Source organism: Cydia amplana, chromosome 21 (assembly GCF_948474715.1).
Source record: "Cydia amplana chromosome 21, ilCydAmpl1.1, whole genome shotgun sequence".
Classification (NCBI taxonomy): Eukaryota; Metazoa; Arthropoda; class Insecta; order Lepidoptera; family Tortricidae; genus Cydia; species Cydia amplana.
In genome coordinates this window covers 10,650,102-10,677,956 of record NC_086089.1, presented here as the reverse complement: position 1 = coordinate 10,677,956, position 27,855 = coordinate 10,650,102, and the positions used below count along the sequence as shown (strand labels likewise).

Sequence of the window (27,855 nt, the reverse complement as noted above, 5' to 3'; positions counted from 1 at the left end):
GCAGAAGATAATGGCTGTCATTCTGAATCCCTAACAACGTTTGTCCTAAAGTCACTTGCCCTAACTGGTCATTATGACAAACAATATTACGGAATGCAAAGATAGGAGAAAAGAGTTTAGGGATTCAGATATAGATCCGAAGATAATATGCAATAAGCCACATTGCCATGATATTTTCATCAGGCGTTTCACAGAACCAGCTACCCAGTTAAAACAAATCTCCAAAATTACTTCTCGTATTATGACGATAATAAATTACGGGCATTTGTCGCAATCCTTTTCAAACAGTACAAATTTAATTAAATCTTTTGACTGATTATTTTGGCCGTATGAAAAAGTTTTGACATTAAGAAAGGCGATATTGAAACGTTTGCCAGTGTTAACTTTCAACGTCGTTGACCAAGTTATTTCATCGTTAAATCCAAAATAAAACGCGGATATTACCTACCTATACAATGATAATTTTGACTGGCACTAGATCATTCATTATTTAAATTTCGATTAGCGTTTTCCATTTAAACGATTGTGACTTGGAGGCCCTCGAATCGTTACTACCATCTATATCAGCCCTCAATCATCTATTCTATATAGTATCAGCCTGTCTTGTCTGTCGCCACATTTTAATATCGTACTTGAACTTACGTACTGTTTGTTTGTCCACAGATCGTGAATGTCCGGAGCTCGAGCAGCCAGAAAACGGAAAGGTGGCAGTCACCGGCAGGTTCTTCGGTGATAAGTAAATATCAATACCATACCATTTATTACTAAAAAAAGTTGTTTTGTTTAAAATTTCATTTTTACTCCAACTTTTATCGCTGACTATACTTTTCTTTCAACAGGCAACTAATACTAATCGAGAAAATTCTAACAAACCCAACCACAAATCGGTTGCGTTGTTTTATCACAAAGTTCCTATGACCACCTCCTGAGTCCATAATAGGAAGTCGTGTGTCGTCTGCCTTGTCTAGTCTGTCGTGAGGTCTGATAATTGTCATGTCAAATTTTGAATTTAAATGGTCGTTCCAAATATGTATGTCGTCAGCCAGGCATTCGGTCTATATCAGGCTCCTATTTCACCACGGCGACAGGTGCGACAATTCGACAAATGTCACTGTTGCTAACGTCACTTATTTATACTTACTTATTTATTGGCGATATAATGGAGTTTTTTTTAATATTATGTTGGTGGCAAACAAGCGCACCGCCCGTACGATGGTAAGCGGTTACCGTAGTCTATGGAGGCCTGTGACGTCAGTAACAGTGATGTCGACACTTTTCGCACCTGTCACCGTGGTGAAATAGGGGCCAGGTCACCACGGAGTTTGGAAGCCACGCCACTTCACCAGCTGACTTGTTTTAATTCCCCAGGGCCGTGTACACGTGCACGCACGGGTTCCATGTGGTGGGCCTGGCAAGCCGCAGCTGCCAGGCCGACGGCTCATGGGCCGGCATGCCGCCCGCCTGCAAGAAGAACAGTAAGTCACTTATGTTGGTGTTTAGGGGTCATCCATTAATTACTTACATCACACGAATTGCTAGGTTTTTTAACTCCTCTCCCTCTTATTCACATTTGATCACATTTGTCAAACCCCTCCCCCCTGGGGACCGATTTCTTAAATTCGACCGCTCTATTTCCTGTATTTCGTTCAGTAATATCTCCACTACTAGGCATGTAAATTCTACTAATAGAATTGAAAACGAGTGGTCAATATCACTAGATTCCCAATTTCTATCGCTCGTATTTAAAAAATCAGCATTTCGTCGTTTTGCACCGATTTTCGAGTGACGAAATCGAGCGATCGAAATTCAAAAATCGGCCCCCTGGTGTGATTCACATTTTTTCAACTAGCTATTATTAATATTTTATCAAATTATTTTTGGAAAAAGAAATATTAGTAATTTTATAACCCAAAGCTGATAGGAGCCCACTGATTAACAGTCCGCCGGACGGTATCGGCCTGTCAGTTAGAACAAAAATTTGACAGTTCCGAACAACTGACAGGCCGATATCGTCCGGCGGACTGGTAATCAGTGGGCCCCTTTACGTCATAATTTTATCGACATCGACTTACTTATAGTGGGTTTCACTTTTCACTTATTCTCGCACTTTTTAAACGTTCAACCTATGCTTATGATGATGATATGATGATGATAGGGTACCTAAATCACAACACAATCCTAAAACCTATCTTCATATTTATCCCAAGAAGCCCTGAAACCTATCTCTATCCATCAAATACTGAAATACCGTCTAAGTCGCCCCAGGCCATAAAATATCTTCGTAGAATATAAATTATCTTAGGAAAATTTACCTTCAATATTATCGGAAAATTCTGAAAAACTGACACATGATATCATCTGTAAAATTTTACTAATAATTTTCGATACCCGATTGTTAAGCTTAATGAAACTAATTATGAACTGTCTGAAATATTCTGTTTACTTTTAATAAACCTTGTAAAATAGTACAAGGATTAAAAATGTTTTTCGCAAAATAAATCGCGATTTTTTGCGATTTCATTTAAAAATTGTCGTTGAAGGAGCAAACATTTGTGATTAATGATGGTCAGAAATGCTTAAAATGTAACTCGCACTTTTGAGTTCTGTTCTGAGTACAGTCAACATCAAAAATAAGTTTGCATATGAATATGAAAAATATCTTTATTATCTATTTATATGATAATAATTTGAGCCTATATACGTCCTACTGCTGGGCACAGGCCTCCTCTCATACGCGAGAGGGCTTAGGCTATAGTCCCCACGCTAGCCCAATGCGGATTGGGCAGTGAACGCATATAAACCATGGAAGTATTCTGTCCGCTCAATTATGACCCAACGTAAAGTATTCGATTGTAGGCGGTGCTTACAGAGTGTTCGATTGGCAACTTCAGTGCGGCCGAGATGACAGTCAGTGAGGGATGGCTAAATTGGTTTATAAAAACTACGTTTTTTTGTAATTAAAAATGTCTTCATGTGTCGTGAAGTGGTGCAGAAGTTGTTTTAGTTCATATCAAGGACAGTGGAATCACTTTTCACTTGTACTAAACAGATAACTTCAGTAAAATTTGGAATAAACATGACGACATTTTTTCAATACTACCGTGCTAAGCTAAAACGTAACAACTGCATACGACTTTCATAACAACATACGACTTTTTAAATTGCGAGGATAATAGGGATGGTTTTATGCCAAATGAAGTAGACTATTTTATTAACTTATGATTGGTTTAGGTATTTTCTATATACAGTAGAATCCGCTTATAATGACATTGAAGGGAAGTAACAAACATGTTATACTAAGCGGATGTCATATAAAGCATAGTTGATAAACTTTTTATTTTATTTTTTCCAAATTAATCTCAAACAATTTTGTGAGAGATGAGTTTTATTAACCTTATACCAATTATCAACTTTCACCGAGAGTAAAAACTAAAACAATTTAAACGCCACAGACGTCCTCGCAGGGAAAGATGTGGGGCCGGCCACGAAAACCAGCGAATTTGTCAGTATAACCGAACATAATTCCATAAAAATAGTATTTATAGGTCGAAGTTATCTTATCCGACTTTGTCACAAAGAATTTCATATGAAAACCAAACTTCGCACAGTAATTGCGTCATAGTAAGCGGTTGGTCAGTATAAGCGGAGTCATAATTAGACCCCGGATTCTTGTCGCGATCACGTGACAAAAGGGTGATTTGGGGAGTAAATGGAACAGTACCTATTAATTAATACGGATTTATTAAGATAAGATAATACAAAAAAAAAGATTAAAATGTCGACGTCGCTCTATTGTTAACGGACTCTCCGTAACAGATCAACAGTTGTTCTAAATGACTTGCGGTTAGGCTACGTCTTCTAGCAGAATATATCCACTTCAAAAAAGAAAAGCTTCTTTCCACTGGGACAGATGTTAACGGAGCATATTTGAAAAGTTTATTAGTTATCTTATAATTTAAGTATTATCTTGTTCTACCATTCCATTTACTCCCCAAATCACCCTTTTGTCACGTGATCGCGACAAGAATCCGGGGTCTAGTCATAATAAACGGATTCCACTGTAATTATAAATGTAGTAATAAATTCCTTCTTACAGATTTGTATTTTCCTTTTTTATTTCATTAGATGGAGCTATAAAAAAACTACCTAGTTATTTCAAATTAATAATCAAATTTGGTATTGTCATTTTACATTACTTTCCATTCAAATTCCCACAATATGCTATTTGCAGAGAACTATGGAAAAAAGCTGTCCAATTAGAGAGACATGAAATTGAGTGGATGCCTGGCAAGATATATAATGTTCTATTCATGTGATAACCCGTGAGATAATCATATCCGGTCTCCTATATGTAGATACATTTTTTTCTATCACGCTTTCACTGAATTAATTTAACAAATACACACATTATCTCAAAATGTTGATCATTTTAATCCACCCTCTACTGTCACATATATGTAGGTTCTCTCTCAAGCCATTTCCGTCAGTAGAAAAGAGCGGCGAATTTAGAAAATGTAAGCGCGCGAACGGTTATGGTCCCATACAAAATTGTAATTATGCGCCTTTTTCTACTGACAAACTTGCTTGACCGGCTATATACATATAAAATATTTCCATTGGAACTGAAAGTGGGGATTTATTGTGACTCCGCCTGTTCAAATGTTTTTGACCCGATTCGTGTACCTACCCATGTAAATTTTGCAGGCTGTATAGCCTATAGAAAAACGGACAGACTATACCAGTACGGCTACCATCAGTTTGGCACTGACAAACGCCGTCGAGAACGTAATTTACTTTCTATACATCTCGCTCGTACTCGCATATTAGTGCAAACGAGATGTATAGAAAGTAAATTACGTTCTCGATAGCGTAAATGTCAGTTTTGACACTGTCAGTGACTCATGGTACGGGCTCTGAACGTGACTTCGCACTGCCATACAGATTGATAATAAAATATACAAAATACTTATTATAGCGGAATACATTTATACAACAATGAATATTTAATTATGTTGAGTTAGTCTGTCATTTAATTTCATAACAACATTTTAACTAAGTAGTTATCTTTTAATCTGCATTAAATTATTATACGTGAATTATTTGACTGGTTCTTCAATGTATGGCATAAACCTATCCCTGTCCAAGTCATATTCTAATCAAATATGAACCGCGAATTCTCAGCGGCCAGTACGTACAGCAAGAAGGTTATTAGCGGATTAATATCGCTGATTGGTAGTTATTGACATTATATGCATTTCATCTACACTTAGCTGTGTACGTTAGTGTAATAGAGACAGGCTCTGTAAACGTATTGTCTTATTTAAATGTAGGCGTAATTGTGTATGTGTGCTAATTTGGCCCGAGAATTTGAACGGTAATGTTCCCAAAGGCGGTTTCCAGTTATATGCTTTCACTGGGATTGGGGACTTCACAATTCACATAGGTACACCTTTGAATTTCTTCGCAGATGTATGCAGGTTTCCTCACGATATTTTCCTTCACCGAAAAGCTAGTGGTAAATATCAAATGATATTTCGTACATAAGTTCCGAAAAACTCATTATTATCTATTTACAGACATTATAATATAGGTACATTTGCTGGGCCTCTCTTTTGGCTTACAATGCCTGTGTTGACACGTCACGCTCTTCCACAACCGTACCCGTAAACTTATTAAAAAGAAATAAGGTGCAAAAGTGTAAATATATCTTTTAACGTCGACTGTACCTATTATATACTTACGTAAAGCTAAGGAGAAAAAGCAAGTACTTACTTACTAAATCTTGTTTTTCCTATTCACAACAATGTAACACCCGTAATCAGACCAGAGCACAGACAAGACATCCTCTAGACTGAGCATAGTAACACTACCCCCTCTGCCACTATATACGGTAGTTTTACTCCATCTTCGAGTCAAAGTGTCAGAATCCCGTGCCGTGATTGGTCCGTGTCTTTGAACGGACCAATCACGGCACGGGATTCGCTCACCTCGTCCCCCCGCACCCCCATATTTTTGGCAGCATCGATTTCATGAAATAATTGCTCTAAACTCCGTCTAGAGGATTCCTAGTCTATGGACCAGAGGCCCGTTTCTCAATATCTTGTAACTTGTAATACAAGTGGAAGTCCCTTTCTAACCAAAGCTGTCAAAAAGTGACATCCGCTTGTATTACAAGTTACAAGCTTTTGAGAAACCGGCCCCTGCTACAAAGTGGCTCAAAATCAAATTGGTCTGCCATTTGATTTTATTATTTTAACTAGCGACCCGCCCCGTCTTCGCACGGGTTAACAAATTATACATAAACCTTCCTCTTGAATCACTCTATCTGCCTACTAAAAAAAACTGCATCAAAATCCGTTGCGTAGTTTTAAAGATCTAAGCATACATACAGACAGACAGACAGCGGGAAGCGACTTTGTTAGGGTTCCGTAGCCAAATGGCAAAAAACGGAACTCTTATGGATTCGTCATGTCTGTCTGTCTGTCCGTCCGTCCGTATGTCCGTCTCTCTGTCCGTCCGTATGTCACAGCCACTTTTTTCCGAAACTATAAGAACTATACCTACTGTTGAAACTTGGTAAGAAGATGTATTCTGTGAACCGCATTAAGATTTTCACACAAAAATAGAAAAAAAAACAATACATTTTGGGGGTTCCCCATACTTAAAACTGAAACTCAAAATTTTTTTTTCATCAAACCCATACCAATCCATGGATAGGTCTTCAAAAACGATATTGAGGTTTCTAATATCATTTTTTTCTATATATGATGTACATTACCATGCAAGCTTCCACCGAAAATTGGTTTGAATGAGATCTAGTAAGTAGTTTTTTTAATACGTCATAAATCCCCTAAATACGGAACCCTTCATGGGCGAGTCCGACTCGCACTTGGCCGCTTTTTTATACTATCTAGTGATAGTCAATATATTTTAGTTAGATGGTGAAAATGCTCATAGCGCATTATACTAACTAAACATTTGCATCATAACCGCAAAATTCTGTCCCAACGAGTTACTATCAGATTAATTTTCCTCCGTGGTCCTGATAATGTATCACGGAACACCTCACACCAAAATATACCTTATTACGAATGCAATAAAACTCAAAACGGAACAAGCTTTCAAAATACCAATTTCATTAATGAAAATTGGACTTAGTTTGTCACTGAATAGAATTGAATCCTCTTTGAGTGTTAACAGATCAGGTTGATTACATTTGTCAGTTAAACAGCAACTGAATTTCGTTTACTAAGGTTGAAAATGGAATGACATATTCAGATTTCAGACATATTGTTTGTTTAATAGTGATGAGAATGGGTTATACCTACTAGTACTCGTAATATTATTATCCCTTAAGGGCCACTAGCGCCATTCCACTAACCCGGGGTTAACCGGTTAAACCTGGAGTTACCATGATTACCAGTACAATTTGACACTGGGTTGATGGTTTAACCCCATTGGTTTAGCCCCACTTAAATATTTATTTTATTTTGTTTTTAGTATTTCGCTACATTGGTTTACAAGAGAGCGAAAAGAAGCAAAAAAAAAATTTTCTCGAAAAGTTTTACATTAACGAAATATTGAACTTATCTTTCATTTAGGCACATATGTTTACTATTTATAGTACATACTATACAAATATTGTGAATATAGTGGTAATCATGAAATAAAAGCACTTTTATTATTGCCATATCCGTTTTTGCATGATGAGTAAATGTTAAACGTACAATGTATGATGTGACACAAAAGTTTTGGATATGTCACACTTTTGTGATAATTTTCTGTTAACAGAGTGTAATTATCCTATAGTAAAATGCGGATATGGCACAACATTTTTGAAAAATATGATTTTCCAAAAACCCATTAGTGTCAATTATAACATATTTTTTGTTATTTTAGAAATCATTAAAAAACGATTTTGCTTAAAAAATGGATATGGCACACACGTATTCTCAGCCGACCATTTGTTATTATAGCGGCAACAGAAATACATCATGAAAATTTTAACTGTCTAGTTATCACGGCGATTAACAGTCCGCCGGACGGTATCGGCCTATCAGTTAGAACAAAAAGTTGACAGTTCCGAACAACTGACAGGCCGATACTGTCCGGCGGACTAGTAATCAGTGGGCCCCTTTAGGACGAGCGGCGACACCGGTTCCGATACTAACTGCGCGCGATAGCCATTCTAACCTCTTTAATATGTTCTATGCTATTTACCATTCCCAGAAATATTAACGGGAATCTAACTTAAAACTGAAATAGATATCCCATCAAACACATTACTCTCGAGTATTCCCTACAACTACAAGACTTAATGATGACTTTTTGGCACCAAGTTGACTAAGCGCCACTTGCACCATCCCACTAACCCAAGGTTAGCCGGTTAAACCGTTAACACAATGTCAAATTGTACTAGTAACCATGGTAACTCCAGGAATAACCGGTTCACCCCGGGTTAGTGAAATGGAGCAAGTGGCGCTTAGTCAATTTAGTGCTAACAAGTCAACAAGTCTTGTAGTTGTAGGGAATATTCGAGAGTAATGTTTTTGATGGGATATTTATTTCAGTTTAAGCACAGAATAAATAATAGTACTAGGTACAGAAGACTCATCACTCTCTAACAAAACGCGTCTGTTACGATCAGCACAGATATGGCCGCTAGGTGGCGACAGCGCTACGCGCGGCTTGCTAGCCACCAAAATTGGTGTGGAGCGGATGTACTTTTAGCTACGTGTAGCAAAGCGACGAAATCGCGGAGTGAGCCACGCCTGGTTTAAGTTAGATTCCCGTTAATATTTCTGGGAATGGTAAATAGTTTGGCGACATCACTAGTTACGAGGGGCGTTCAAAATATTCTCGGTATTGATATCTTACGACCTCTTCTAAAATTTCTTTCGTTACTGGCCGCTAAGGTTTATTCATTGACATTAAAAAAAAGTATAAATCGAACCGAGATGGTCTTTTGTTTTTCTGCAATTGCTGAACAAACATGAACATCATGTGCGAATTGACAATGTTAACTAAATTAGAACATCGATGCGTGATAAAATTCTTGACAAAACAGGGTAAAAATCAAAAAACCATAAAAGAGGAAATGGATTGTGTTTACCGTGAGTCTGCTCCTTCTTTATCTACCATTCAAAAGTGGTCAAGCGAGTTTAAACGCGGAAGGGAGAGTATTGAAGATGACCCTAGACCTGGCCGGCCTGTAGTAGCTACTTCACAAGAAAATATTGATAAAGTGGAAAAACTTATATTGGAAGATGGTCGAGTGAAGGTAAAATCTATAGCACAAGTAACCAATCTCTCTATTGGTACCGTACATGATATTATACATGACCATCTTAATATGTCAAAAGTAAGTGCAAGATGGGTTCCGCGAATGCTGACTCGGCTTCAAAAAGACATGCGTGTAGCTTGTTGTTCCGATTTTATTGACCTGTGCGGTGAAAATCCTGATGAGGTGCTGCAAAGAATAGTTACTGGAGATGAAACCTGGGTTCATCATTATGACCCAGAGAGTAAACAAGAGTCCATGCAGTGGCACATTAAGGGTTCAGCTCATCCCAAGAAGTTCAAGGTCATCCCTTCAGCTGGCAAGGTCATGGCCACGATATTTTGGGATTGTGAAGGAGTATTACTAATCGATTATAAAGAAAAAGGTGTAAATATCACAGGACAGTACTACGCTAACATTCTACGTCAATTAAAGGATGTAATTAAAGAAAAGAGGCGAGGAAAGTTAACCAAAGGTATTCTGCTTTTGCATGACAACGCCCCCGTCCATACTGCTCATATTGCCAAGGCAGCTATTGTTGAATGTGGGTTTAAAACTGTTACTCACCCACCGTATAGTCCGGACTTAGCCCTCAGCGACTTCTTTTTGCTCCCCAATCTTAAAAAGGATCTGCGTGGAAATACATTTTCTGACGATGAAGCATTGAAGGCGGCAGTGGAGGAGCATTTTTACACGAAAGATAAAAAATATTTTTACGAGGGATTAAAAAAAATAATTGATCGATCTTTTAAGTGTATGAACATAGGGGGGGAGTATATTGAAAAATAAAAATATCAAACTTTTCGTACTTGTTTGTTTTCATTCTCATACCGAGAATATTTTGAACACCCCTCGTAGTTGAATGAATTAGGTACGGGCAGCAGCTCTGCAATGAAATCTCGTTTGCGGTTGAATTAGGTAGATTTTTGGGATTGGAATGGAGCAATGGAGATTAAAATGTTTTATGCGAATGAGTATTCGACCGAATTCGGTTTTGATTAACATTTACATAATGGCTTTTAGTGTCAGTTTATTGAATGTGTATTCGGCTTATTTGGTTTGTTCTATACAAATACCTAGCAATGTGTAACATGCAACTAAAATATGAAAAGGTTTTAATAAAACATATAAAAAGTGTTAAACTTAAATCAAATCCAAATGAACGCTATTAAATATTTATCATTCAAAATCATCACCCATGAGGAAACAACTCATAATTGCCATTAAATTACTTTGCCACTCTTGTGGATGCAATGTTTCATTCACAAGAGTGGAAAAGTATAACTTTTTCATCAGTTTTCGAAGAATAAAGATAGCATTGACAAGCTGGTGTGGTGAAAAGGTTTACTATAAAAAATAGGTAAGTCCCGGAACCGGGAATTCCCGAGAATCTCCATACAAACTCAGATCCGGGAGCATTCCCTAAAGTTTTTTATTTATCTACTCACTGTATAATCTGTGTTACTAGTCTCTGCTAGTAACGTATACTAATCAATCAATAAATGAATGTAATGTGAAAACATATCCATTAGTGAAATTATTTCAGCAGCGTTGTAGAAAAATGGCGATTGATCAATTAGCGATATTGTAATATAATTAATTATTTCAATTCCCAATTCCATTATGCGCAGGGATCGACAAATGCGGCTCAAATTAACAATTTTCCATTAGAATCTCTAATAATTTTAGTGTAAAAGTAGAATTATCACTTTTAAAAGTTTATCTTTGAACTTTGACATAAAAAACAAGGTTTATTTGACTCTGTAAAAATTTTACTTACTTTTTCTACTCCCGTACCTTTTTTGTCATTTAAAAGGTACACACACCTTTAAACCCCTATGTTATAGTTGTCAAGACAAGTCTTTAGTCTATTCCCCAAAAAAGTACTTGTGCATACACGCAGTATCTTTTTGGTACTTTTACGATACTTCGTGTAATCACCACTTAAAAAATATTGTATGAAATAGATTATTGCCAACCTAATTTTAATTGTCATCTCTGACAGATGAGTACCAAGTGCATTGCTGTCGGGTGTCATTCTGAATCCCTAACAACGTTTGTCCTAAAGTCACTTGCCCTAACTGGTTTGTCCTAATGGGCACATGCCATAACGATCAATTGTCATAACGATTATTTTCCATAATGTAAGGTTCTGAAAAATGGTTAGGTTTTAGAACTTGCTGCCACAAAAGTGGGTTAGGTTAGGGTTCAACTGCGACCCTCGCAAAAAAGAAAATATGCATAATAACATTAGGATAAGTAATCAATATTAGGATAACCAAAATTAGGGTTTTTAGTGTTAGGAAAACTGATCATTATGACAAACAATATTAGGGAATGCATCGATAGGAGAAAAGACTTTAGGGATTTCGATATAGATCCATTGCTGCCAATTTACAAAATATTCATTGGGTTCTATAGCAGAAACAATAAAATTTCTTCAGAAGCCAGAAACGCGCATGTGACACCCGTAATATAGCAAGATCCATAGACTACGAACACCGCTTAGCGTTGCTTGTTAGTCTCCATAGGCTATTGTGGCCAAAATCGAGACCAAAACTATCCAAAATTGTAATTTAACTAGGAGCAAGTACCAGGGCCTCATGAGTTACAAGAAGGTGTCGCTGACCAACCGGCCGTGGGGCGCGGGGCGCGGTGGCCGGGTTTGGTTTGTTTACCTACATATCTAATAATACCTTTAAACGAGCAATTCTTGTAAATAAATAAACAAGAATTGCTATATATATATATATATATATATATATTTCGGGGATCTCGGAAACGGCTCTAACGATTTCGATGAAATTTGCTATAGGGTGCATTGGGGTAATTCCGAGGACGGGGTAATTTTGAAAATGGCAAATATCTACTAAACTAGAAACACTTCATACTTTATCAACACTTATACCACTGGCACGCTTACATGGCATCTTGCGTACTGTTGCTACACAGTAGAAAGCTTTTCTAGTTTAGTAGATATTTGCCATTTTCAAAATTACCCCGTCTTCGGATTTACCCCAATGCACCCTACGGGGGTTTTCGGGGGCGAAAAATCGATGTAGCTAGGTCTTATCTCTGGGAAAACGCGCATTTTCGAGTTTTTATATGTTTTCCGAGCGAAGCTCGGTCACCCAGATATTATGTCTTATATGATTCCACTTGTTTAAAGTATTATTTTTGTTGAATGAAAAATATTTGTTAAATTAAAAAAAAAATTCAAAGTAAGTGCTTGGTCGTAGAAAAAGTATTGTATGAAACGTTGATAACTGAGTCAAAAAATACTCGTGGCGTCTATATAACCAATTTTCGGCTTCGCCTCAAATTGTTACTCACGCCACGTACTATTAGTTATTCTGTGACGCCACTCGCCTTTTTTGACCCCTCTTAAACAACGGTTGCATAAAATACTATAATCCAATCTAAGGCATTTTTAGAAGTACTTTCTTAAAAGTACCTATAGTTCGTTTTTTTAGCATTATAAAAAGTGAAAAACGCTTTTAAAAAGAAGTAAAAACTAATTACTTATGAAAGCGAAAGTATGTAAACAATCGTATATGATTCATAATTGTTACATATTTGCCGTGACTTATTTTTCAAAAGTGATTTTTAATAAAAAGACACGTCAAGATTGTTTACCTTTTTTTCTAATGCAAAAAAAGCGGCCAAGTGCGAGTGTGACTCGCCCATGAAGGGTTCCGTATTTAGGCGATTTATGACGTATAAAAAAAACTACTTACTAGATCTCGTTCAAACTAATTTTCGGTGGAAGTTTACATGGTAATGTACATCATATATTTTTTTTAGTTTTATCTTTCTCTTATTTTAGAAGTTACAGGGGGGGGGGACACACATTTTATCACTTTGGAAGTGTCTCTCGCGTAAACTATTCAGTTTAGAAAAAAATGATATTAGAAACCTCAATATCATTTTTGAAGACCTATCCATAGATACTCCACACGTATGGGTTTGATGAAAAAAAATTTTTTGAGTTTCAGTTCGAAGTATGGGGAACCCCAAAAATTTATTGTTTTTTTTTCTATTTTTGTGTGAAAATCTTATTGCGGTTCACAGAATACATCTACTTACCAAGTTTCAACAGTATAGTTCTTATAGTTTCGGAGAAAAGTGGCTGTGACATACGGACGGACAGACAGACGGACAGACGGACAGACAGACAGACAGACATGACGAATCTATAAGGGTTCCGTTTTTTGCCATTTGGCTACGGAACCCTAAAAAACTAACCCTCACTTTGTTCTGTTCAAATGGGTGCAATGTGTGCTTTAATATAAAAAAAATTATATTGCTCGCAGCCGTATCTGCTTGTTAAAAAATTGATTTAGTATGGGTTAGCACATTGTTACTGGTGAATTCTCAATGCAACTTGAGACTCCGTTGCCGTTAAAAGATGTAATCGTCTTTCGGTAGATGTCGCTATACGCCACCCCAAAGGCGTGTTTGCATAAAGGAAGGAATGGAAAGATTTGTGATGTCCTGGTAGGCTTCCGTAGCTCAATTGGTTAAGAGCAACACACGGATTGTGGAGGATGCGGGTTCAAGTCCTGCCGGAAGCGTAACTTTTTCCATTTTTTCCTTTAATATAAAATTTGGAATATCGCTCGCAGACGTATCTGCTTGTTAAAAAACGAATTCAATTTTTGATACCCTTTATATAATATGTATTTGACCACGCACTCAACCCTGCACTTTCCCCCCAGTTTACTGCCTGCAACCCCCCACCATCTCGCACGCCCGCCACTCCGCGCTCCCCGAGCAGGCAACCTTCGACCTTGACGCCACGGTGCAGTACCACTGCCACACCGGATACGTGACCAACGGGTTCCCCAGGGCCAAGTGTCTGGCCATCGACAACCAGGCGTCGTGGTACGGCCCGGACATCAGCTGTGAGCGTGAGTACATCATTAACACTGACAGAGATAGCACTTCCAGAGCAAGACCATCGCTAGTTAACACTGACAGAGATAGCACTAATTGCTTGGAATCTCATGCTACATGCGATTCCGATTCGCGCATATAGTAAAGAGTGACAGAGACAGCACTAGTGCTATTGGTCTAATCGCTAGTTAAGAATGACAGAGATAGCACATGCCCCCACCATCTCGCACGCCCGCCTCTCCGCGCTCCCCGAGCAGGCAACCTACGACCTCGACGCCACGGTGCAGTACCACTGCCACACCGGATACGTGACCAACGGGTTCCCCAGGGCCAAGTGTCTGGCCATCGACAACCAGGCGTCGTGGTACGGCCCGGACATCAGCTGTGAGCGTGAGTACATCAGTTAACACTGACAGAGATAGCAATAGCACTATTGCTTGGGATCTCATGCTACATGCGATTCGCGCATATAGTAAAGAGTGAAAGAGACAGCAGTAGTGCTATTGGTCTAATTGCTAGTTAACACTGACAATGATAGCACATGTGCTGGCATGCCCCCACCATCTCGCACGTCCGCTAGTCCGCACTCCCCGAGCAGGCAACCTTCGACCTCGACGCCACCGATGCCGGTGACGTCCCCCACGGCTGGGTAACCGCCGACTGCCACACGTTCGGCTTACGTCACCAGTGCTCTCTCTCTCATGTCTATTGATAATAATACCCTCCCTTTCCAGCCCGCTCCTGCGGCTAGCCCGGCGACGACGTCCCCCACGGCTGGGTGACCGCCAGTTACGTCACCAGTGCTCTCTCTCTCTCATGTCTATTGATAATAATACCCTCCCTTTCCAGCCCGCTCCTGCGGCGAGCCAGGCGACGTCCCCCACGGCTGGGTAACCGCAGACTGTCACACGTTCGGGTGCCGCGCCGTGGTGCAGTGCGGGCAGGGCTTCGAGCTGGTGGGGAAGGCCGAGCGCTACTGCCAGGCCGACGGCGCCTGGGCGCCCAAGGAGCTGCCGACTTGCGTCCGTGAGTAGATTCAATATTGGGGGTTTTGGTTGTGAGTCTGGGCAGATATTTACTGGGGTTGTGTGACGACGGGTCGAAAAAAATGGGTTAGCTTACTTCAAAATATTGAACACGTTAATTCAAATAAATAGTATACAGGGGCCAATTCAAATATGTACCTACTCTTATTAAAACTACCTAACCCAGAAAAGCGAAAATAGGGGAAAATATTGATACAATTGGGGATTGTTGGGACTGTTGGGAGAAAGTAAAAAAAAATTGTAGGCATTTCTATTCTAATTTGTCTAATCAGTCATGCCATAGATTTTATTCATTTAGGAACTGGAATTATTCTTTCATTTTCTACATCGATGTAGGGATCGTAAATTTTAATTAATACGTCTCCTAGAACTCCTAGATTTAGAAAAAAATATCGTATCTTTAACTGAAAAAACACAAATCGATAACACAGATTTTCTAAATGCTGAGCTTTTTAGTCTTAATGAAGATTCTGCCTCTAATAAATATGATTGTGTTATCAATTTGCGTTAAAACAAATACAAAACTCACAGACTCACAACTAAACCCATAAACATAATCTTATCCTATACTAGCTTTGCTTCGTGACAATGTAGTTGCCGATCTCAGTGTCGTCCTTCATCTTGGAATGTTGCATGGTTTTCAAATTAATGTGAATAATGGAGATCTACCCACAATTTTGATAACGATATAGTATCATGAGAGAGTTGATTAAAAAAAGCATAATTTTCGAATTACACCGAAATGGTGTCTTCAGAAATTCACCTATCAATTTTAGACACACAAATTATAACAAACCGTATTCAGGTATTCGTCGATATGTCTTTAGTTGCAATTTTTTTTGGAAAAATGTTAATTCTTAATGATAATAGATTTTATAGTGAACAACAATATCCAAACTGAAAGTTTAGTAGTGAATGGCATATACAACTATTAAATCATATCTTTATATTTCGCTTTCACAATAACTACCTCTTTATCTGACCTGATGATTCATATTTTTGTATTATTTGTTTTAATAGAAAGATCTCTCATTATACTACTAATCGGTTAGCTCGCATGGCGCTTCCTCTGTCGTGATATCATGGCTATCATAAGCAATTTCATTGTCATGACGCAATTAGGTTAGTGGACCTCCTATTGGTATTATTAATGCCATCAAATATATCTGAGTAGATAAAATTGTGATAAATTATAGGTATATTTGTTAAAATTTATTTGACGTGGATGGATCATAAAGTACCTAGATATACATTACAGTATTTTACTATTATTTTACTATTACTCAAAAATTGTGTGTCCAATAATTGTTCCTTGTGGGATACCAGAGCTTTTTAATCCTAAATAGATGAGATCTTCGTTAAAAATATTGGACTGTTATTGATCATGGAGCTTAAGTTACTAAAAAAATGCCATTTTAAGCTAATTTTTTTAAAGTTTCCTGTATAGCTGATAAAGTGATGACTTTTATCTATATCAAAAACTTTAGCCAAGTCTAAGAAGCTATCATCTATGTTTTCAAATCGGTTCTGTAAATACAAAAACTTTGTCAACTTAGGTATATTTGAGGCCGGCCATATGTTTTGACAAAAAATATTGCAATGCCTAAAATGATTTGCAGGTTGCAGGCTATTAAACAATAACTTTCCAATATACCTACTACTGAGGTTTTTGACGTAATATTAATTCAGTTATTTACCCAATTCCTTGCAAACATTTTTTGCCATAACTATGGTTATTTGCCGAAAGCCTGTGGGATCTCCACTATTTTAATCTCTAATAATGAAATAAAAACCATCTTTTTTCTCCTTTCCTGCTGCTCAATAGAAGGAGGAGAGAAGGGGACAGATTGAGTCGATCATAACATTACGTAGTGTGTTTAATGAAACATATTTGTGATCATATTATATATTTGTTGTCGTATTCAAATTCTATGACAGTAGTAACAATCCTTCTGGATTTTGCCAGAGTCAAAATGGCCATGATAAAATTTTACTGAAAATAGATCTCTACTGCCCTTAGCTTATTTAAAACTACATGTGTGTAGATCATTGTAGCAATGGCTTTAAATCGATGTTGGACGTGCAAGAATTTACTGTATAATAATTCATCTGTACCTAATTAATGCTGTAGTGAAAAATAAATTTAAAAATTAAACATCGTTTTATTTGCATGCCGCTTTCGATTTGCATGTGTCCAACGGTCATTATTTGTTTGAAAATATGATTTATAAAAGCGCCATCTGTGTTTGAGAGTTTGCGTTACGTTAAAGCGACGCGTGTCGCCATCTAGTGGTCACACAGGTGCAGTGCCCGCCGCCGGAGGCGCCGCGCCACGGGAAAGCGGTGTACACTTCATGCGCCTACAACTCGGTGGTGTCATACGAGTGCAAGTATGGATACAGACTGGTGGGTGACGCTACAAGGCGCTGCGGTGCTGATAAGAAGTGGTCGGGGACTCAGCCTTTGTGCAAAGGTAAACCAAATTACTTAATACTTCCTTACAGCGTAAATTTACAGATCTCGTGATTTACAGTTTATATTAAAATGTACAGCCAACAACAAACACTATTTTGATAATTATTTTTTGACATCTTTAATGCCAATACTAATTCTTAGATAATTATCAACCTGGGTTAGTTTGTTGGAATTAATTGTTTCATCATCAGTGTCATCACCAACGATGTTTACTACAGAAAATCATAAAAATCATGTAAATTTACAGTTCATGTTGTAAGTATTCAACTTTTCCTGAATTCGGAACACCAGACTCTCCCGTTTTTATATTATTTCCCAAGAAACATACCTAATCAATGAGGAGACACCGAGACACTCCTGACTTCGGGCAAACTCGGCTCCGTTCGGCTCAGCATTGTTCCGAGCAATTATTAGGGCTGACACAGCTTGACGTCCCTTTACGTGCACGACCACAGATAAGATAATGACTCGAATTTTGACAACCCTAAATAGCCGAAAGGGATAGTGCCATAAGTTGGAAATATCATGATTCGACCCTGAATCGCTGTCAAACTTCGGTTTTCTAGGAAGTGTCCTTTCTGTGCGGTAGTAGGTACTATGATTTATTCTGTGTCTAAATACCTTTTAAATGTTTCCAGAAATCAACTGCGGACACCCCGGGCAGCTCTGGAACGGTTGGCTCGAGAACATCTCCTCGGGAACCGGGCTGGGAGCGTCCATCATCTTCCGATGCCAGGACGGGATGAAGATGGAGGGCAACGGGTCTGCGATCTGCCAGAATGATGGGACTTGGAGCCATCCGCTGCCCCAGTGTTTAGGTAGACAGACCTTTTTAAAAGTCTTAGATAAAATTGTGAACAAATTCCCCTTAAAACAGTTGAGAGAGAGCTTTCCTTTCGTTCTTGAGGAACGGTAGACGCAACAAAAAAGCCTAAGCAAAGTATACTGACGATCTTTTCAAAATCGTAGAGCCGTTTAGTGAGGGCAGGACTGGTCGTCGTGTGAATGCTTGTGAGAGGCTAAGTTGAAGCAATTGTGGACATATCTCGGCTGATATGCTGATGAACTAAAAACATGAACACAAACAAGACTTAACAGGCCTTGAATCGAAAATTATTTATGTTTATCTATGCCATCCCTATCACTATTCAATTTATGTCACATTAATCTTATTTCCAGCACCCTGCGTAGTTCCCCACGTCTCTCAAGGCCACATCAGACTAGTAGAAAACAAGACAGGCGAGAACGAAACTCAAGAAGAGAACACCCAGATCGTCGGCAGTTCGTCCATGGTGCAACACGGAGAAATAATTCTGGTGGACTGTGAGAAGAACTATGAGTTCCCGTCGAACAATGCAGCCGTGACGTGCAACAATGGAACTTGGACTCAGATACCTAGGTGTAGCCCTGCGAGGTATATAGTTTCCAATCAAATTTTCTAGAGATCTTCTAATGCTTTGTTTAGTGTGTTAGCAATTGTGGTCTGGAAGAGACCGCTATTTAATGATGACAGCGCTGTTATGTTATCTTAAGATATTGATGAAATTGACGAGAATTCGAACAACGCGGAGGAACAAATATCAGATGGCTTATTACTGAAGATCTAATGTACCTATCTGATAACATCTGGTTAATAATAACCAGATGTTATCAGTAATAAGCCATCTGATCGTGAGTCCATAAGGACTATAAATTTGAGAAATCGTCGATGAAATAAGGCCAGGGATGATTACTATTCTAATGTTAACGTTTTTTGTCTCGTCTCCGGAATCACCATAAATACCATGTAATCCCAATTCAAAAACTTATCACACAATTCCACCCAAAATGTTACAGATGCAAGAAGATGCCCCGCTTCCCTCGCAACGGGATGGTCATAGCCCCTAAGACAGAACACGGTATGAAGGCGCGGTATCGCTGCAAGGATGGGTACGAGCTCAGAGGCAACCCTATTGTAGTCTGCTCCTTCGGTAACTGGAGTGGAGAGGCTGCTAAATGCGAAGAAGGTAATTTAATTTATTTTTTCTTATTTAGTAATACGTTCAAAAAAAAAACAACGGGTTGCACTCCGGGAGTGCTGGCAGAAGTGAAAACTCAATGACTAGTGTAAAATGTCTGCAGCATTATGTATAATTGAGGTTAACGCCATCTAGCGTTATTTCGTCGCATTACTTGAAACCCCTAATCACATCACTGTTAGTACTTGAGTTATATTAATACCAGTTAGAGGGAAACTCACTAGATGGCATTTAAATCAATAAAGAAAAACTCAATGACATTGTAACAGTTTTTCGATCAGGTCACGTGTCCGTCTTACGGTCACGTGATCTGTCGCGAGTTTAACATTTTTTCCCCACCTCAAAAAGTGCACAGCGCCACTAAAGAAGTTTTCACTTTAAAAAAAAACTCATTTTTGACATGAGGACTTGAGGACTAGGTCTGTCTAGCGACTGAGTGGCCAAGTTTTAAATTTATTATTACGTGGACCTTCTCTAACAAACAAATAATCAAAATGATAGACAAACATACATAAATCTGTTTTTTCTTTTGGTTTTCAGTGTTCTGCCCTTTCCCGGGCTATATCGAAAATGGGAAGGTTTTGCTAGTCGGTAATATGGGGCTATACGACTACAGACCTTATGTTAAGAAGGTAAATATTAGCTTTGATTTTATGTCCTGTTGTTGTAGATAGTATGACATGTCTAGTTGTACCTTAGAGTTTGCAATTTGGATCCAAAAGACTTGGGTAATACTATCCTAGTAAGATCTGAATTGTGAACCCTTGTATGTCAAAGAAAAGAGGTGTACCGCAGGGTTCAGCATTGGCTTTTATTTTTAGCCACGATCGATCATATGATTAATGTTTAAACGAAAAAATATTAAGCATGTATGTAAACGAAAAGATAACAATACAATATGAAGATTTCGGTAATAATGCTATTTAAATTTCATCCGTGTGTTACTTTTATAGGTGGTGAACAATAAACAGATAATGTACGAGTGTGATAAGGGCTACGTCCTGTCTGAGGGACCCCCTGGAGCCACGTGCGTCGGAGGCCATTGGAGTCCCAGGGAACTGCCCAAGTAAGTACATCCAAGAGCGACGAAAAAGGAGTAAATTGTGTGAAAAAGTGACCCTTTAGAAATGTACGGCGAAATATTGCTGGAGGGTAAACAATCAATAGAAAATCTTTTTGGAGACTCTTTTTATATGGCATTTTTCTTCGTATTAGTTTATACAACTATATTTTTTTTACAGGTGCACTCTATTTCAGCATCCCCGTATAAGATGGAATCGTAGACGCCGCTCCATCCCGGAAACGGAAGTACGTCACAGGCGATCCGCCTTCCTTCGACATTACTATAACAATATCCGGCGCCAAACTGAAGCTCCTGACCCATACGTAGATGAACTATACAGTAAATACAATCATGATGATCCAAAACCGACCCTAAGACACGCTAATTTCAAAATAATGAAGAAATTTGATATTGAATCCGATGGAGATGAAATGGAAACAGAAACTGAAAATGAGAATGGAGAAAATTTCCCAACTGCCGTATACACAGTTTACAATGTACATGGTGAACCTATAGGACATAGGATGTATTCGTATCAGCCCGTATATGAGCCTGAAGATGATGAAGTAGTGCAAAAGGAAGACAGATCAGAATACGAGGACTCCTCGGAGCTCGATGATGATGATTTGTCCCACGTTACCGTGTTGAAAGGTGGCATGTTCCCTGATCACCAAACAGACGGACATGCAAAGAAAATTAACATACTGAAACATCAATATTTTGAACGATACGTAGATAAACGGAGGAAGAGATTTTTAACGCCTAAAACAAGTGAAGAAAACAGGAAAGTTATGGATGTAGAATTGCAAGGTGCTGAAAGTAATATAGTTGAATTAACAACGAAAAGTATAGATAGTTCAACGCATGCTAGAATCAAACGAGATGTAAATACAGAGGAAGGTGATACAGATGTGTGGACTGCAAATCCGGTTCATACAGATTTAGATAACATTAATGAAATCAGTAGCCATCTACTCAGGGTCCTGCCACTTGAAATCGAAGAAATTAAACCTCAAAGTGAGACTAGTAGCGATAGCAAAGAAATGGCGGTCATACCTCTACAATATAACAATACAAATTCAACGGAAGTAGACAATATCTTGGACAAGCGGGACAAGAGAACCAGTAGAAAAACTGATCGATTAAATCAGACGACCGCTGCCATTCCTAAAACGTAAGGTATTTTAATTAATATAGAAGAGACACAATTTAACAGAGGTTTTTTAGTTTTATGAACAACCAAAACTCAGTTTTAATTAATTTCAAACCTAAAAAAATCTTGTACTAGATGATGACTAAGAAATAAGACTTTGGTAAGTAATGATTCATACATGTTTTTACAGAGGACGGGATGGCAAAAGTGGGAGACTGAGACAACAACACTCTGACAGTGAAGAGGGAGCAGAACAGACAGATTCAAAAGAAACAGACGCAGCAACGTCAGAAGGAAACGGTGAAAAGGGGAAAAAGGGACGCCCAAAGAGCCCTTGTGAACCTATTGAAAGTGAACCTTATATTAATATCGAAATTGTCAAGTTGGGACGTGACCCTAATAATACTTTCAGTTCAGGTATATCTACATTGTAATGATTAGACAAAAGACAATCTAGATTAAGCTAATTACATCATGATATAAATTTTATTACTTTCGTTATTCCAGGAACAATAGTGAGAGTAGCATGTGGCAAAGGCTACGGTTTAAACTTGGATCTGAACGCGACAGTCAAATGCGTCAGAGGGAGATGGAAGCCAGACAAGCCGAAATGCGAAATCCGTGAGTCGTGCTTATAATTTTTATGCGGAATGATAGCCCCTACTTATTTAAGGAATGATTTGCCCCCAACTTTTCTGTAATGCGCATGGTTTTGCTTCCCAGCAATAAAGTTCTTAGTAAAAGGTTGCCACAAGGAGGTATCATTGGGTCTCGATTTCTTTTGCTAACTTTATAAGTAAAATTTATCCATCTCTTATAAATACAATAATTAATGACTGAAAAAATTACATTGACTGTGAAAGAAGTCTACTACCAAATATTTTATAAATTTTGAAAAATCGATGCCCTACAGAATAAGAAACGCACATTTGATCAATTATCAACAGAGGGTAACTGAAATTTCGTGACTTTCGCCATAAGCTAGCAAGACATCGCGGCCTATGGCCTAAATATCAACCTTAGTTTAGTATTTTACCCAATAAACCCTTTTCAATCAAGTAGACGCACGAACTGCGTAGGCTTTCACTGCATTCCTCTTTCCATTGTCTAACTGTGTGGAAATTTCTTTAACTTCCACAGTTCCCTGCCACGTGCCTTCGACGGAGTATGGCATATACACCATGTCACCAGACGCGAGCCACACGAATGTTGGTCCGATACTAGGGACCCCTGGTACTGGTCATGCAGAAGAGAGGGAACTCAACGAGACAGACCCTGTCCCTAATGGACAGGTTGTGCATTTCTCCTGTGAATATGGGTAAGTTAAAAGAACAAATTGGTGTTTCTAACTGAAAATAAGGTCAAACGGTGATATTTTTGCCACTTTTTATTTTGCTCTATTTTGCGATATGTTAGGGTTTGTGATCAATCAAAAGAAAGTGTCTCAGAAATTTCTCTGTTCTCAGAAATTATCGAAAAATCCTATTCAGAATCACGAGCACTAATTATTTTACTGGAAGAAAAGAAGTGTCCCAACATTTCAGAACTCACTAATGCTACTTTTCTATGGGCACTTGTATGGAGGATTAATATGATGTAAATTAGCCCTCGGTAAATGTAGCATCTATTAGCTCTATTCATCTTCTTGTAGTTCAATTAAAATCGCATTTACCTCTACAATGTTATTTCTTAGCCTGGGCTATAACCGCGAAAATCGAAGTTCGCAAATTGCGGGCATTTTTCTCTGTCACTCTAATTACACCTTCATTGGAGCAAAAAGAAGATCCCCGCAATTTGCGAATTTCAGTTTTCGCGGTAGCCCCTCTGAACTTAATTGTTTGCTCTGCGATCACTATAATTACCTACCTACTGTATCTATGTTGCTACATAATATGATGGTTACCTCTTATTTTACAGATACAATGTCCAAGGACCCACAAACCTGCGCTGTTGGTTGGGAGAATGGGCTGTTACCAGTATGCCTGAATGTGTTCCAGGTATATAAAACACATCTTATTCTTTACTTCTTAAATGATGACGTACATTTAGAATACAAGCATTGTTCAGTCTTACCTCGTTTGACTTTTAGCACCTGTGATAAAATTACAAATGTACCTACAAATACAAATGCTATAACTTTTCCAAAACCATAAATTAATGGCTGAACGTTCATGTGAGTCAAATCCCTAGCCCTTAGGTCCTAAACATCATTGGCGATCATTTGAGTCGTATTTACAAACAGCAACTCTTAACTTTCCTGTCATGTCGACATGTTGTTGGACCTTATGCCTTTTGTAATAAGGTTTACGAAGTTGTCAGTGTGGGCGTTGGTACTGAACATGTCACTCTGTGACTCTGTATACAAATCATCATCAGACTTTTGCCAAGGCTGCCATGTGACAGAAATACGTGTATGTCTTCGTTCCCAGCTCCCTGCGAACTGCCCCAACTAAACGGGGCCACGTACGAGGCAGGCTACCGAGCAGGCCTGACGGTAGCTCACGCCTCATCTGTCAACATAGCCTGCGAAGCTGGCAGATCACCACCAGCTACCCTCAACTGTCATTTAGGACGGTTGCAGCCGACTGTACATGATTTTTGCAGGCCACTAGGTAATTACTACTTATTTACTAAATGTTATAACATTTATAACAGATGGGCAATGTGCCAAAGTAGATTTTGGCTTCCAATGGGTTGATATGGAGTTTGACGCTAAAATCTATCTAGGGCAGGCGTGGCTCACTCCGCGACTTCGTCGCGTCGCTACAAGTACATGCGGCCCACACCAATTTTGGTGTCTATCCATAGTAGTTACCGCGTACCGCTAAGGAACGGACGCCTGGGGCCCGTTTCTCAAAAGCTTGTAACTTTGTAATACAATAGTGGTAGTCTCTTTCTAACAAAAGCTGTCAAAAAGTGACATCCGCTTGTATACAAATTACATGGGAGCCTGATGGGGTCCGCTTCGCAACTAATCCCAAGAATTAGCATAGACAATAATTTTTACGAAAGCTACTGCCATCTGTAAATATCGTAAATGCCTGTTTCTAGCCAACTTGTCAAGACCACGTCCAACATCCGAGTTCCAGAGCGGATCAGATATAGTCCGAGAAGACGTATCCGACCTCGAACCAGACTTGGAAGGGAAAGCGGTGGCAGAATGTGGTCCACCAGCCAGGTAACCACTTTTTCAAGAACTTGGACATGAAGATTATGAATTTAATGACGGTAGTAAAGAAGGAATTACAACCAGGAAACTTCTTGTAATACAGTAATTCTTCCTTTTCCACCAAAAATATATAGCCTATTATTGGCCCATAATAGTCGCATTCAAGTTTTGTCTCTAGCCGAATAAGTGCAAGAGATATTACCAATAAATTTGCAGTAATAGACTTAAATTAAGATAACATTATTATTGTATAATGTGACTAAGTCTTTTGAAGTTACGTAAGGCTCATCAGGCAACTGGTTGACATCTTCGTTCCTTTTGTTTAATTCCCGATTTTTATTAACGGTCTTTTTCTTGAGACTTACTGATGAAACCTTGACTAATATTTGTATCTTCTGATGTTGTAACTTTAATAAAGACTTTGTCACAACAATATGTTATTTTATCATTTCCAATGCGCTTTCATTGTAGCTTATGTGTTTCTTTTGTTACATTTACACACATTTCATAAAGATGACATTTGGCCACTGAGACGAATTTGGTTTATGGTTTGTACCGAGGCTTTAATCGCGTCGATTTTTGGTGTTTTGTTTGTCAGTTGTTTATTTTGCTGATGTGTTGTGTGATATATAGAACGAAATGTTTGAGAATACGTTGTTTTCGGTTGCTCTATATTGGTAATCAGCTAGCAATAACTGCAGCTCACAATACAAAATATTGAAATATTGTTTAAAATGTTTCATTGTCTATAAAATATTATCTTTGGAAACCTTGAAGTATAAAACATGGAAAATTCGGAGAAAGTCGATTAACAGAGTTAAAATAAAGTAAGCAGTCAAATCTAGTTTTAGTACATCATACAATTCCTTCCTTCAGACCATGTCTTTAATGAGAGTAAACATCGAATGCAACGTATTCTAATCCAAAACGGCGTCGCAGAAAAAGATAGTATTTTTGCAAAGTCTGCATTTCTTATTTGCTGGCTGGGAAGACTGAAGAGAGCTCAGGCGTTCAGGGATTCCAAACCCTGGTGAGAGCCTTCTAGGTTCGGACTTTTCTTCTTTATCATGACTCATTACTGATAGATCATCATCTACCATTTCAGGTGGTTTGGTTTCGTTGAGACTGGTTGCATCTGCATCATATGCTTCAAATTGATCGTCTTTATTTTAGTTTTCTTTAAATATCGTCATCATAAAAAAAAACACCGAGAAACATGATCGAACTAATTTGTTATCATAAGTCAAAGAGCGAAAATATAGCTGGTTCTAATGAGAGAAAAAGTAATATCAAAATCTTTTAACCAAGTGTACCTAATTACCTATGCTGTTAGCTCCATTATAATATGTAGTTTCAGAAGAAAATAAAATTTAAAAAGGAAAATTCTCTCGACGTTGTTTTAGTCAGTGCATATACAATAGTCCCAGCAGAATAAAACTGCCAGAAAACAAATAAATGGACGTTTTGTGTATTTAACAAGTTGAATTATTTATTTAAGATAGTTAAAATTGTGCTGATGTATCCAGTTTTGAGGAAACACACCGATTCAGATAGCGACATCAATAGTTTTTTCAATGATTCCAATTCAATTTTGAATTTCTAAGGTTTTAAACGACCACGACTGTCAACTGTAAAATCCTCAGAAAGCAGGGCTTAGTAAAGTATTTTTCACGGCAAGATACTCGTACTGATCTTATTGATCAGGATGTTTTATTGATTTAGAGTTGGGAGGGTTAACACAGAGTTTTAATTCAGTCAAACGTGGCTCAACATTTTGCGTTGGCCGAGTTTCATGAAATGTCTTCTTCTATTTTACTCTGTTGTCTCTCCCACCTCGATAAGTTCTTTTTCCTTTAAACTTAGATTTTTCGTGGAAGTTGTACCTTTGCTAGATTTTACATTACTCTCAAAAAGGTGATGTATTTTAAACGTAAATATCTAACTCTCACAATTGAAAATGAAATTTTAATAGCAAAGTTGCTAACTTTTGAAATAATCAAGTTTAAGGGCACTTGCCATGATCTTCTAAGTGATGTAAGGTTTTGTACAAGAAAGTTGTTTAATGGCCGCGGTCCGCTTCTTATGTCTTGGCCGTGCTTGGTTTAGTTGCTCTTCTGTCAATCGATGTTAGTTGCATGCGGAATTTTTATCTACACATTTCCGATTTTTATAAACAAGATTTGGAAAGCAATGTTAATCGAAATATCGACTTGAAATTTTCCTTGGAAAACTCTGAGAACGTGCTCAAACTATTGCAAATCGAATCCATGTGGTTAACATAAGTCTTATCAAATGGTTTTGATTTGAAATCTCTCTACTCTTCATTCTTTAAAAAAGACACATTTAAGTGATCTCTAATGAGATTCTTCTCTGTCTTCTACATCTGTTCTGTAGAATTTCCGCCTTCTTCTGTCTCTGGTCCAAATTTACCAGTGGGCACTTTATAAGTCAAAAATTCTGCCCCATATAAAACCATCTTTCTCTAAAGGGTCCAAGGGACTCTGATATATCGCGATGGCGCCGAAGTGAACGGGACTCAGATCAAGGAGGGCTATCCTCACGGAACGGAGATCACCTTCAAATGCATAGCGTCCATCATGGGGGAGAAGACCACGTGGAAATTGATCTGTGAACATGGACATTGGGTGGGGAAGAGTTTTAACTGTGGTAAGTGTATACTATTTTTTTATACAATACATACCTATAATAATTATAAAATATCACATATACGTTCAACTGATTGGAATTATACATA

At 38.2% G+C, this 27,855-nt stretch overlaps 1 protein-coding gene across 1 annotated transcript in view; it reads left to right on the top strand.

The window, feature by feature from the left end:
• LOC134657962 (uncharacterized) overlaps window positions 1-27,855 on the top strand; it is a 182,156-nt gene that overhangs the window by 146,938 nt on the left and 7,363 nt on the right. Inside the window, exons 4-21 of the mRNA XM_063513567.1 lie at window positions 664-736; window positions 1,369-1,475; window positions 13,999-14,190; window positions 15,026-15,202; window positions 17,513-17,695; window positions 18,336-18,515; window positions 18,877-19,111; window positions 19,534-19,703; window positions 20,256-20,347; window positions 20,669-20,781; window positions 20,957-21,952; window positions 22,122-22,348; window positions 22,439-22,552; window positions 23,072-23,249; window positions 23,849-23,928; window positions 24,361-24,543; window positions 24,983-25,109; window positions 27,589-27,767. Of these exons, the coding sequence (XP_063369637.1) occupies window positions 664-736; window positions 1,369-1,475; window positions 13,999-14,190; window positions 15,026-15,202; window positions 17,513-17,695; window positions 18,336-18,515; window positions 18,877-19,111; window positions 19,534-19,703; window positions 20,256-20,347; window positions 20,669-20,781; window positions 20,957-21,952; window positions 22,122-22,348; window positions 22,439-22,552; window positions 23,072-23,249; window positions 23,849-23,928; window positions 24,361-24,543; window positions 24,983-25,109; window positions 27,589-27,767 (3,606 nt within the window). The remainder of the gene's footprint in view (window positions 1-663; window positions 737-1,368; window positions 1,476-13,998; window positions 14,191-15,025; window positions 15,203-17,512; window positions 17,696-18,335; window positions 18,516-18,876; window positions 19,112-19,533; window positions 19,704-20,255; window positions 20,348-20,668; window positions 20,782-20,956; window positions 21,953-22,121; window positions 22,349-22,438; window positions 22,553-23,071; window positions 23,250-23,848; window positions 23,929-24,360; window positions 24,544-24,982; window positions 25,110-27,588; window positions 27,768-27,855) is intronic.